The 12,244-nt window shown below is 38.0% G+C and overlaps 1 protein-coding gene across 1 annotated transcript; it reads right to left on the bottom strand.

Moving 5' to 3' along the window:
* Positions 1-303: 303 nt before the first annotated feature.
* Positions 304-8,547, bottom strand: LOC104464299 (zinc finger protein 423-like; the record flags this gene model as incomplete). Its single annotated transcript, XM_010076965.1, has 4 exons — positions 304-483; positions 6,140-6,199; positions 7,254-7,316; positions 8,455-8,547. Coding segments are annotated over 4 exons (396 nt in total), but the record flags the coding sequence as incomplete, so codon positions are not given.
* Between the last annotated feature and the right edge of the window lie 3,697 nt (positions 8,548-12,244).

Raw genomic sequence — 12,244 nt, forward strand, 5'->3', positions numbered from 1 at the left:
AAGCAATGTATGGAAAACTGTACAGTATGAATCTAGAAAATACATGCAGCAGCCAGGCACAGCCAGCTAATGAACACTTTAAATACAGTGACAATGCAGTAATTATCCATACATCCTTTGGTATGAAGGAAATTTATAGTGCCCAATTTACAGTATAATCCTGTCCTAGAATCTGTTTATAAAAGTCTTGCCCAAGCATTCAAGTGCAGCACTAAAATAACTGAGAAAGGAGAAGGGAGATTAGAAGCAGAGGATGGGAATCAGAACAGTGCAAGAAGCCATGAAGTGATAAGTATTGTTTACCTGTCAGTTGACATTGATTAATCTTGTGTTCTGTGATATCACTCAGTGACTCAAACACCTGGAGGCAGCTGTCACAGCTGTGCACAGCTTCTTCTTCTAACTCCTCCCCTTCATCCAGCCTTTTCTTACAGTCTAGCACTTCTCCATCTTCTGCCTTGTCTTCTAGTTTACAGTTAGGGTCTGAAAGAAAATCAAGACCATGATGTCAGGCATGTAAGGAAGGAACCTTTAAAAAGAATAAAAAAATCCAGATAGATTCTAGTGGTAATGATGAAAAGAAAGAAATCTGGCGTGAACCTGCAACGCACTGTAGATTTTATTGCTAAATAAGCAAAGGAGGCTTTTTCCTTAATTTTTTTCGAATCTCGATGAAAGGAGAGTTTCCTTTCTACTCCCACAAACGCAGCTCTATTTCTCACTCAAGCAATTCTTCCATGCTTCAATGTTAGGTTTCTCCATTTTATCGCTATTGAAGCTGCTTTGATCATTGTAAGAAAGGATAAACCACCTATGCAATTAGTTTTCAATGAAAAGAAAAATCAAATCAATGAGTGTGCAGGAACTTCTTTTCACTGTTAACTACAGCATTTCACAGGAAATTACCAGAATTAAGAGACTACCAAATTTAATTTACATAAACATGAAATTAAATCTTGATTTTACAACCCACTCCAATACTCCATCACCACACTATTTGACACAAAGCAAGCCCTGGAAACATTATCCCCTGGGTCAAAATGCTACACACGCTTTGAACTTGTGCATGACTCAAAATAAACCTGAAAAAGTTCCTGTATTTGCCAGATCATGGAAAACTGGAAACTAACTATTGTAAAACCTAAATAGTGCACAAGGAGAGATTGGTCTATTTGACATGTTAACAAGCATTTGGGGGATAGTGGGATAGCTCTAGCCTCAGAACAGCAGTCTTGAGTCCAGTTGAAGCTTCTAAACTGGAAGAAATGTGTGGTCTCCCCTCCATCCCCTTTGTGCAGAGAAGCCACCCAGCTCGCTTGCGCTACCTCCATTCTGCAGAAGACCAGCGCAGAGTAAGATAATGCAAAGTCTAGAACTTTTCCTCTTCCTCTGAGGAGGAGTGGAGTAGCTTTAACTACTCCTGACTTTTTGCCCACTTTACTAAAAGCTTCCTTCAAAAGACAGAAATAAAACAATCTGTCTCCTCTAATAAAGCAAGCTGGCACTTAACTTTGTTTTTGCTTGGGAACCACAGTACAACAAGTGAAATGCTGAAGAAAAATGGTTGCGTACATTCCAGCAGAAGGAATGCAAATGTTTCACCACTTTTCCTTTTTCTGCTTTGGCTGCCTCATCTTTCCTTTTAGATATTTGAGAGAGCTAAGACTGAAACAAGTAATTTTACAAAACAATGACAAAATCACATAACAACAGGAGATTGTGCAAGTACATTTTAAGATGTTATGCTCTTTAGCCAAGTAGGTGACTAACCAGGAGCAGGCTTCTTGTCCACAGCAACACAGAGGTGGCATCCGTGAACACACTTTATTTAGCGTTGCATTTTATTAGGATCAGGCACAACTACTTGAAAGGAAAGAAATTAAAACATGCTAACACTAAATTCACATCAGAATGAGGAAGGGGGGAGGAGGAGGTGGAGGGTGGTTCCACTTTATAGAATCATAGAATGTTTTGGGTTGGAAAGGACCTTAAAGATCATCATTTAAGCCACTCTTAAATCCTCTCTCAGCACCCTACAGTGATGTGAGCACAGCCACCCCTGTATTTGCCACTGTGCATAAAGCACAGGCAATCTTGCTACCCACAACGAAGGTCAGGGCTCTCATAATTTTTCTGCATCCTTTGGTCCACACTGCTGCACCCTGCCCTTCAACTGTTCAAACACAGACAGACCCACAGGCAGAAACTGGAAATGACCCATGTCAGGAAGTCCTCCTCGTGATATGTGGCTCATGATCAAAACCGAGGAATTCTTTGACAGGGGTAAAGGGCAGAATTTATTTTTAAGGGAATTGCATTACAGAGGGAAACTAGATTAATTTTTAAAAATAAAAAACACATTCTGAAGGCAAAAACATATTTGCTGTCCAAAAGCCCTGCCTATACACTGAGTGTGATCCTTATATGACAAACTACATTCACAAGGTTCTTTCAAGAGTGAAAACTTCCACTTGGGCAGCTACTTCCAAATAGAGTAGTAGTCTGCAAATTTACACACCAAAAAGGGATGCTAATTAAATAAAAGGACTTTATGGCATTTTAGCCATTGTTGAATGCGCTGAATCTAACAACTTCTATTACCGCTTCATTTTTCAAGATATTTTGCAAAATCAATAAAAGTAGTTAGGAGTTCACCAGGTTATAAACAGTTCAGAAAAAGAAATAATTGTCTTAACTGTGGCAAACTGACCCCAACATCATTAAATACTTGTTGGAAGGCAGCATGTGCACATCGCATACTATTAGTTGTTCAGCTCAAGCTCCCAGTTTCATCTCTTAAAACTGACAGCACTCAGGGAAATGTGGGCACTGGATTTGAATCTTAACATGAGTATTTAAATGCTGCACATAAAGTTTACAGACCTGTTTGTTTTAAAATAAGGGTAGTGTCTGACTCTGCTTTAAGTACAATGCTGAAGGAAAGAAAAGGGAGGGGAGGGAATTCTCAAGACATTATTCAGAAATACTTGCACTTTACAGGAATGCAGCAATACACACACACATAGGCACGCATGCACCCCTTAAGTGCACAAAAGCCTAAAGAATCACTCAATTTAAAGCTTCCTACTTAGAGACTACTTATTAAAATTAGAATCATGTTAAGACTAATAAATGTTTTCTTTCTCCTTCTGCATTTGCAGATATAAACTCTACAGGGACAGAAGTCAGTCAAGCTTATTCCCTTCTGCTGCAACTTTAGAATACATGCTGCTCTAGCCAACTGGCACATTTGTTTTTAGGTCAACACTTAAGTGGGACCCTCTGGGACCTAGGTTCGACTTCAGCCTACGACAGCTTTGTGAAATAAGTTCTGGCAGACTCAGCCCCTCTCAATGAATGCATTTCCACCGTGATCTGCTTCCGTGAAGAGATGTCACCACCAAAATAAGGATATTTAAAGAGAGAAAATATCATATGGATGCTTTGTGATTAGATACTTTTTCTGCTACAACAACAAATATCAAGAGCTAGTCTAACCTTAAACGGTTACTTAAACTGAGGATAAGCTGCCTTATTTGGACTATCTTTTGAAAGACTAGAATAAAACATATTTTATAAATGCAATATGCATTTGTCTATACCTTCTCCTTCACCTCCCGTTCAAAGCTCATGTTCACATACAGACTTCAGGGCAAACGTCATTCATCTGCCACATTTCTTTCTCCTCAATATCTGCAACAATCACAGTCACAATTCCCTCAGCAAATATTGTCATCATGGTAACACTACCTTTCCCAACATCTGCAAATGCCACTGTAATTTCCAGAGACTTCCCTGCCCTGTTTTGGAGGCTGCCATGCACCAAGTAAAATTCTTCAACACACATCCGTAACAATACGCACATTGGTTCCATCTGAGAAATCACTGAAAATTATCTAGTGTGGAAAGAAGGGTTACATTTTTGGAGCAGAAATATATTCAGCCTATTAAGGTACTTAAAAAAAAAAGAGAGAAAGAGCAGTTGTCTTCTGTTACTGATTATGTTAACATTATTTATAAATGGAAATTAAAAGAAGCATGATTTTCTCATTGCTATGTTCCCTGGCAGGTGGTTCTCCCCTTCCTTTCCTCCTCCTCCTCATAAGGGATGTTATTGCTGTAACTTGGTATAATAAAACTGCAACTTTGGGGAAAATGAAAAATTGCATTGGCTTAAAAGTGTTGGAGGCAATAAAGCCATGGACTTCAATTAATTTCAAGTATGGGAGCGGTTTAAGGCCAACCAGCAGAAATTCTCTTCTGTCCATGTAAAAATTACGTTTCACCACATTTACTTTTTATAACCCATATAAAAGTCAAGTAAAAGTAATGAATATCTAAAAGCCATCTCAGTGGACTGGCAAAGACTATCTGTATTCTTGAAACTCATCTTACAATTTTCTGCCCATGCTACAAGGATCCATAGCTAATCACAACTAAAACAATCAAACTACCAAGAAAACAGCCTCCTTTCCAATCCATTTCATTGCCTTGCAGTAGACTTCCTTCCAAGCCACTTCTGCATGGAAAAGTGCTGGCAAAAGAAAGGAAAACTTAGATCATGTGGTTATAATTATTACCAGGCAAGGAATATTTCTTCAGCTCAGTGGTAAAGTAAAACTCTGTCGCTCTCTGCTCCCAATAGTGTCCATCGCAAAACAACTGCCTCATTAAATCTCTGCAGTAAGATTAATATGCCGTAGCTGCACTACATTTATAACTTGGTACTCTATAAAAAGCACATTTAATGGTTAGAGCCAGAGCTTAGATACAAAGTATTACTATAAAAACTTCTGGCAATGTGTACACAGTGTGGGCCTTCTGTACTGCTTGCTCTATCAGAAGGCTTTTTGTTCTTCCTATCGGCACTGCATTTTTGCTATAGAGAAAACAGAATGTTAGATCTTGCCTAGAAACAGAGCATGAACAACACAGGACGTGATGGGAAACAAATAACTAGAAAGACAACTTAACCATTGAGAATTATTTTAAGAAAAAATTCAGAAAAGCAACCATTCATTGTCATGTTGATCTCCAGTTTTGCAGTCCTTTATTTTTCAACTTCCTATGTCTACAGCAGCACAAGTTTGCTTCTTTTCAAGTTTGCAGATAGCTAAATGGAGACATAAGCACATTCAGAAGAGTTTGAGAAATCTCCCATTAAAAAAGCAGAGAAGTTTCTCTCCTTTATTTCCTCTTTTCAAACAATATAGCTTATATGCAGAGTCACTAGAACCTATAAAAGGCACCAAACACCAACCCACAGGACACAAACACAAGAGAAATATAGTCTTCTAGCTGAACAAAAAATTAACTGCATTCTTCACCTTCATAAGAGGAATAACTCCAACTGTTCTCAAACAAATTACCTACACGTATTCAGAGACGACTAGCCTTCTAGGAATATCCGTAAGGAGCCAGCCCTTACTCCAAAAGGTGACCTCAGCTGAATGAATGAGACTATTCAGATGAGTCAGTCCTGCTCTTCAGATAAAATTCTGTGGAATCAGTACCAAAGACAGGAGAGAAGTACTTCTTGCACTCTCAGAACCATATTAGAGAATATAAGATATAAGAGCCCTTATTGTTATTGGGAATTAACAATTATTTCTTCATGATTATTAACAATACATATCCCTCTGATCCTGACTCAAACAACAGCTTTGTCCACCTAGTCTCACTGACTTAAAATTAAGGAGCTCTTAATCCCTGACTGGTAAGAAATTATACAAACAACCCTAAAAGAAATTACCCTTATCCACACACTTTAGAAATATGAAAATAGTTTTAAGTGGAATGAATATTCAAGTTCATCTGAAATGGCATAGGGTGAGATTTTGTGTGGGGGATGTAGAGAAGTATCATTTTTAACAAAAAAAGAAAAGAAAATTAAAAAAGAAAAGCATACTGCACTTTAGAAGCATCTCACTTTCAGCTGGCTGACCTACAAAAGGCAAAATTTCTAATTCTCTGGAATTGAAATGTGAGGGGAGAGGAATGTTATTTTCCATTGCAAGCCCCAAGAATGAATTGTAAGCTGAAACAGAGAAGGAAGAGGGCAGGCTGTGCAAAAACACCCCAATACAAAAATCCCTCACACTGTTGTCAAACAGTAAGCAATGAAGGAATTCAGCATTACCAGTCTGTGCGGCTGTGTGTCCCACACCGACCTGCTGGTCCTCTGTTTCACTTTCTTCTACTGTCAGAAAAAGGTAAACAAAACAAAAACAAAACAAAAAAAACGATGTTAGGTAGGTAGCTGAAGTGTTTCAAGCATCTTTACACTAGCTTCGGTTCTGAAAGCCAGCAATGCTTGTACAACACGGGCAAGAAAAGCTGCACTGCAAAGTGCGAAAGTGTAGACCAGACCAAAACAGAATATGTTGCTGTATGGAAGCTACAAATCTGAGAACAGAGTGACCAAATTGGTTTCATGGCTTAAAAAACAAATTAGATTTCCTCTGGGACATTTGTCTTCAATGCACTCTTACTGTATTTGATTATGGAACTAAATGAGAGAATAATTCTGGGCTTTAAGATTCTTCTTGCTCCACACAGATAAGAGAAAACCTTCTCCTGGCAGACAGGAGAGGTGTGTGTGTGCTAATTCATACATGAGCTTTAAAAAAATAATAATAAACCTATATTCAGTAGCAAACATCTCAGCAGTGCAGACAGCCTTGCAAAGGAGAACTAACCCCATGCTGTTTTACTGTATACACCACGCCAGCATCTTTCCCTTGGCTCACAGCTTTCCAGTGCAGTAGAACTAAAAACAATACAATTCTTGTCAGATTCACTATTCAAAAGTTGTTGGGCGAGAGTGAACGTAACAAGAGCCACTCTGCTGCTACTTTGAAAAATTAGAGAGAGCTGTTCTCATATGCTCTGATATGATGCCTAAGTATGATTGACTCTCCCAAAGTAAAAGTAAGGGATGAGCTAAAAGGCAGAACCATTTCCTTTTTATTCTCCCAAAGACTGAGTTCTTTGAGTTAGAGAACAGCGGAGAGAAAATAATTCATTCTCCCTCCACAGGGGAAAAAGCTGAAAAGGGAAAGACTGCACTTCTACAGCACTTCCACTCCCAAGAATTCAGACCTCAAAAAATTTTCATGCAACTGAGTTAAAATCCAAAGATTTGGTGGGGTTTTTTCCTGGTTCTTGGGACAAGAGAGTACAACACTTAGGGTCACATATAAATCCAGACATATATTCAAAAGAAGAGATACATATACACACTCCACAGGTACCTCTTTTCCTCCTCCGCCAACCCCAAGGCTTCATACAACTGGTTGTTTCTAGAATCTGAGTTTCTAGAAAAAAAACACCAGTTTTCATAAGGACACTCTTAGGACACCAGAAACTTGAAACACAGTGCATACATTAGAAAGAGTCAAGTACAATCTCTGGAGGACTCTAAACAATCTCTGTCTCTGTTGCAGAGGTGTGGCTAGTAGTCACACTCTTCTCATCAACAGAGATCTGATAAAGTTTCCCCAGCCCTGAAGTCAAATATTTCACAAAATAGGATTTTATGAGCTGACTGTTTCAGTTGAATTTGTATTTTGCAGCCATGAAGTTACCAGTACTTCAGCTGTGATAATACTGTATGATTCTCTTTGTTATGCTGAAGCAGTCATCCCAGCAGTCCTCACAGCTGAAACTGGTCAGACAAAGAAAGCAATGGGAAAAGCTCATGAAAAGCAGAGCTTCGGGAAACACATGGTCAAACACAAACTAAGCTAAACAGAAAGATTTTTTGCTAGGGCAGTATAGATTAGTAAGACTCATTAATACAGCAAGAAAAATAATGAATACAAGCAGCGTACAGTAAAAAAAAAAAAAAAAAAAAAAAAAGAGATTCTGCCTTTTGTAACCCCCTCAAGGCTCCCAGGGAAACCTCAGAATGATGCAATATCTGGGCTTCAGACAAATAAATGTGGATTTTTTGATTCTATGATTCTCTGCAGCAGCCCAACCTGACCCTGTTTATGCTCACCCACCAGCTGTTGGTCTCTTTCCAAAACAATTATCTCAGGAAGAAGCTCTAAAACTGAAAATGAGTCCACTGTTCCATCCCTGAAGAGGAAACTCATCTTGGCCACTAGTACCTACTGATCAACCTTATTAAAAGTAAAGACTTATCTATCATCTACCAGTTAAATCCTCAACCACAACTCACGTCGCAACTCAGTCCAGAAAGGCAATTTTAAAACTCTTACCATTTTTAAAGTTTCAAGATGGAACTGAGGTGCCCAAACATGAACTTCTCAAGAATAGATTCCCAAGTGGGAAACTTCAAAATAAAGCATCTGCCTGCTAAGAAGTAAAAAAGATGTGCTTGTTTGAAGCACACCTCATCTCCACTTGTAAGTGTATCCAAGCTAAAATGCAAGAGTTCATCTTTTCTGCTGTTCTGTACTGAACATCCACGGCCACCAGCTGCAGTACCAGAATCTGTCACTGCTAGTGAGAAGCCACTGCACACCAGAACATGCTCAGCTTCACACTGCTGACTGAGAGGTACATCAAACATTTTCAGGTCTTCAAAGGGAAAATAGAAACATGGATATTGCATAACAAATTGTTTTCATTTATGCAATTTTGTAATGCAAAAACATGCCAGTGTATGCCTTGTGAAACCAAACATTCAAAACTTCCCTGCTATTTCAGGATCTAAAAATTCTGAGAGCTGAGGTTTGTTTTCAACAAAGGATAACCACTACGTCTTTATTACACTAAAAAAAAAAAAAAAAAAAAAAAAAAAAAAAAGAAACAAGCATGAGAGCAGGTAACTTTGTGGTTAGCATCTTTCTAAACTGTTGTTAAAGCCCCTTACGAATTCTCAGTCACAACAGAACCAAGCAGGTCACAACAGGCCATCCCACAAAGACTTGCAAATAATATTCAACTAGACTGACATATTTGCCAGGAAAATTAAAACCGCATCTAGGGGGAAATATGGTAAAAGGAATAAGAAAACTGTCCCACAAAACCTACAGAATTAGGGAAATCTTAGCATTAGCACAAATCAACTACAAAACAGCATCTCATTTTCCTTTGCATTAAGTTAGATTATTCCTCTAACTAGCATGGATACTTGTTACATTAAGTAAGCTACAGCTGCTAGCATCAGATAAACTCCCAATTAGCACTTCATGCCTTTCCACAACCCGACTCTGAAAACATCAGTGCTATTTCAGCTCTCAGGCCACCGTTAAACTCACCTGACTATAAAAGGTAGGGTGACATGCAGCCAACATTAACCCCCCTTAAACATCAACTCTACCATTTTCTTTCAGGAAAGGAAGGCAACTTTAAACAGAACCTATATAGTGAGATGCTTTACATTTACTAACAAAAACCATTTCTCTAGCACTAGCATGAAATCTAACTAAAAAAAGCCACAGGGATGATATGCAGATAAAGCAGTAGCATGTATGCATTATTATTAATTCAAACACCACAATTACCAGTACTCTAGGACTGTAATTGTACATAGGGGTGTCATCCCCATTACAGCATATACCACATCCTTGCATAAGGTAAGATAAATTCTGGATAACAAAATCATAGAATACTACTAAAAGGAGAGGCCTCAGGAAACCAGAACAGTAGTTTACGAATCCAGACTGTGAATAAGTGATGTTACTGCTGAACAGCACTTCTGGATACATTTGAAATAATGTTGCCACGAAAGCAACATTCCTCATCCCTACAATTTTGTGTTTATGATCACAGGTCACCTGCCTTGTTAGCTGTAGAAATACTTCTCAATTGACTTATCTGTTCTTTAAAACAACAAACCATCAAGTCCTTATTATATAGTTTCTCAGTGCAACTTTTGAAAATCAAAACAAACAGGAAACACAAATAATAAAATTTTGAAAAAAAGACCAGATCACCACAACATCTATGGCACCACACTTCTTGAGAGCAATTAAAAAAGAAAAGAAAAAAACTCAGTAAGGGAAAACAGAATTCCAGCATGTCAGTTCTGTCTCCCATTATAAAAGCTTGTGGTTTGGACAGATACGTTTTTTAAATTTTACTGCAAAAAATGTATCTCTGAACTGAAGCTCTATCTGTGTGAAAGGTTAGGACATTTCAGCTTTGGTACAGCCAGTGTCCAAGGCAAACCCTGGTTTCAGTTCAGAGCACCTCTCATGCTTAGGCTGCTGAATGTCAAAATTAAGACCAACTATTCCTTTTTAAAGGGGGGAGAAAAAACCAAAAACAAACCATAACCAACAAATCAAGTAGTACCATCAAGGACAGCCAATGAGGAAAACCTGTGGGAATTTTGACATAGAGGTCCCAAAAATAGAATTTATCTCCCGACTGCTCTACAGCAACACCTGCTGATCAATGAGAATTTCACCCCTTTTGCTTAGCCTCTTCATGGGACATATGGTTAGCCCATAAAGAAGGGAGATTATTTTATAAAGTTAGTACAAAATATACAGATTTTCTAGCTTGTAAAATCTCATTCATCCTGAGTAACCAGGATCCTCTTCACTGAAGAGTTAATCTGTAGATTTAGCACCCTAGGAAAGAGCACAAGTCATTTCTGCTTGATGCCTGGGAAAAACCTTGTATGGAAAAGACATGGATAAAATTAGAAATGTGAAAAAGGGCATTTTCACTGAAAGGGAAGCCTGTTGGAGAACTCTGGCTGAGATTTATGGCTTCTGAGCTATTACAAACCATAATAAAATAAAAGCAAAAGATAATTGAAAAAAGTCCATTTTCTTCTAGTCTAGATGGGTTAATAAATTTTAAAAAAGAAAAAAAAAATACTGTCTCAAATGCCTTAGCCTGTTTTCAGCTTGTTAAACAAAGCAGAAGAAGCCACATAACCCAAAATAAACTATAAAAATAGATTGCTATTGATTTATCCCTTCCAGAAACATATTCCTTGAGAGATGTGAAAATAAACCCAATATAGCAACTGTCAGGATAAGAAGTTTAGAATATACATTCTTAACTTGCACTTTGCATTTCCTGTGATTCAATACTTAATCTATAAATTTCCATTAGCATATAATTAGTAATTCAATTTAAAACCATCTTTGTGCAAAAGCCTTTTTCTTAGGATGGTAACTTTGCCAAGTGCATCTTCAATCTACATGTTTGAATAATTTCTGCAGACAAGTAATAGAGACACTAGATGTATTAGCATAATCAATACACAATTTACCGAGTTACCCAGACAGAACAGAAATAAAACGTGTGTGCCATTATTTCAGTACCTACAAATGACTGTAATTTCTGGAAGACTCTCTCTACTTTTCCTTCTTCCTCATGGCCACATAAAAACCAAGAGGACATTCATACTGCCACCACCTACAGGTAGATATTAAGGCTGATTAGATAGATTAATCACAAAGCAGAAGGCAAATTTAAGAGCCAGTTATAGGAGGTACTGAGTATCCTCTAACTCTATTAAAGACAATGGATTTTGAAGATGTTTTGCACTTTGCAATAACGTGCTGTGGAAATACATCTCCATAAGGGTTCAGTCAAGATATAAAACTTAAATTAAAGAAGTTACAGAGTAGTATTAAATGCAGGATGCATTTCATGTCAGTGCATCACCTGCTAGGGCTACACCTTCCTCTGCTTTTTCCTCTCCCTAAGTACCACTGATGCTCTAAGACTCACCTTTCAAACTCTCCTGGAGGACACAAGCGAGCGCAGGATTTCACACCTGGCTACACCACATGTAAGCAGCAATTCAGTAGGTGACTCCTAGAAGTCAACAACCATTTCAGGCTGCTTCATAATGTCCTTTAAGGTCACTGACATTCAGAAAAGTACAGAACTACTGAACAGCTTCGCCTAGTATCAATACAAGTCTATCAGCTACTAGCCAGAAACCTGATTACCATTTTGAATCCCAAATGTATATGCACCCAATGACTTCAGCGTGAAAAGAGTTGGGAAAAGAAATGCATTGGCATATTAAAATTTCAAATATCTCAACTCCGGAACTCTATTCACAAATAGTTCTGTGTGTGTAACCACAACTGTACAAAAATCCAATTAATCACATGCAAGAATATTTGTATTTCTGATTTGTTTTCCTTTGTGCTGTGACAAACAATTTTTTCCTATTTCTACCCTCCCCAGCATTGTAACAGTAGTCTCCTGATACTTGGAAATTATTATTTTCTTTAAAAGATTCCTGTTATATGAAGCATTTTTCTTCTTGCATTTGCTTTTTCCAGAAGACAAAGCC

Source organism: Pterocles gutturalis, unplaced genomic scaffold (genome assembly GCF_000699245.1).
Source record: "Pterocles gutturalis isolate BGI_N339 unplaced genomic scaffold, ASM69924v1 scaffold11593, whole genome shotgun sequence".
Classification (NCBI taxonomy): Eukaryota; Metazoa; Chordata; class Aves; order Pterocliformes; family Pteroclidae; genus Pterocles; species Pterocles gutturalis.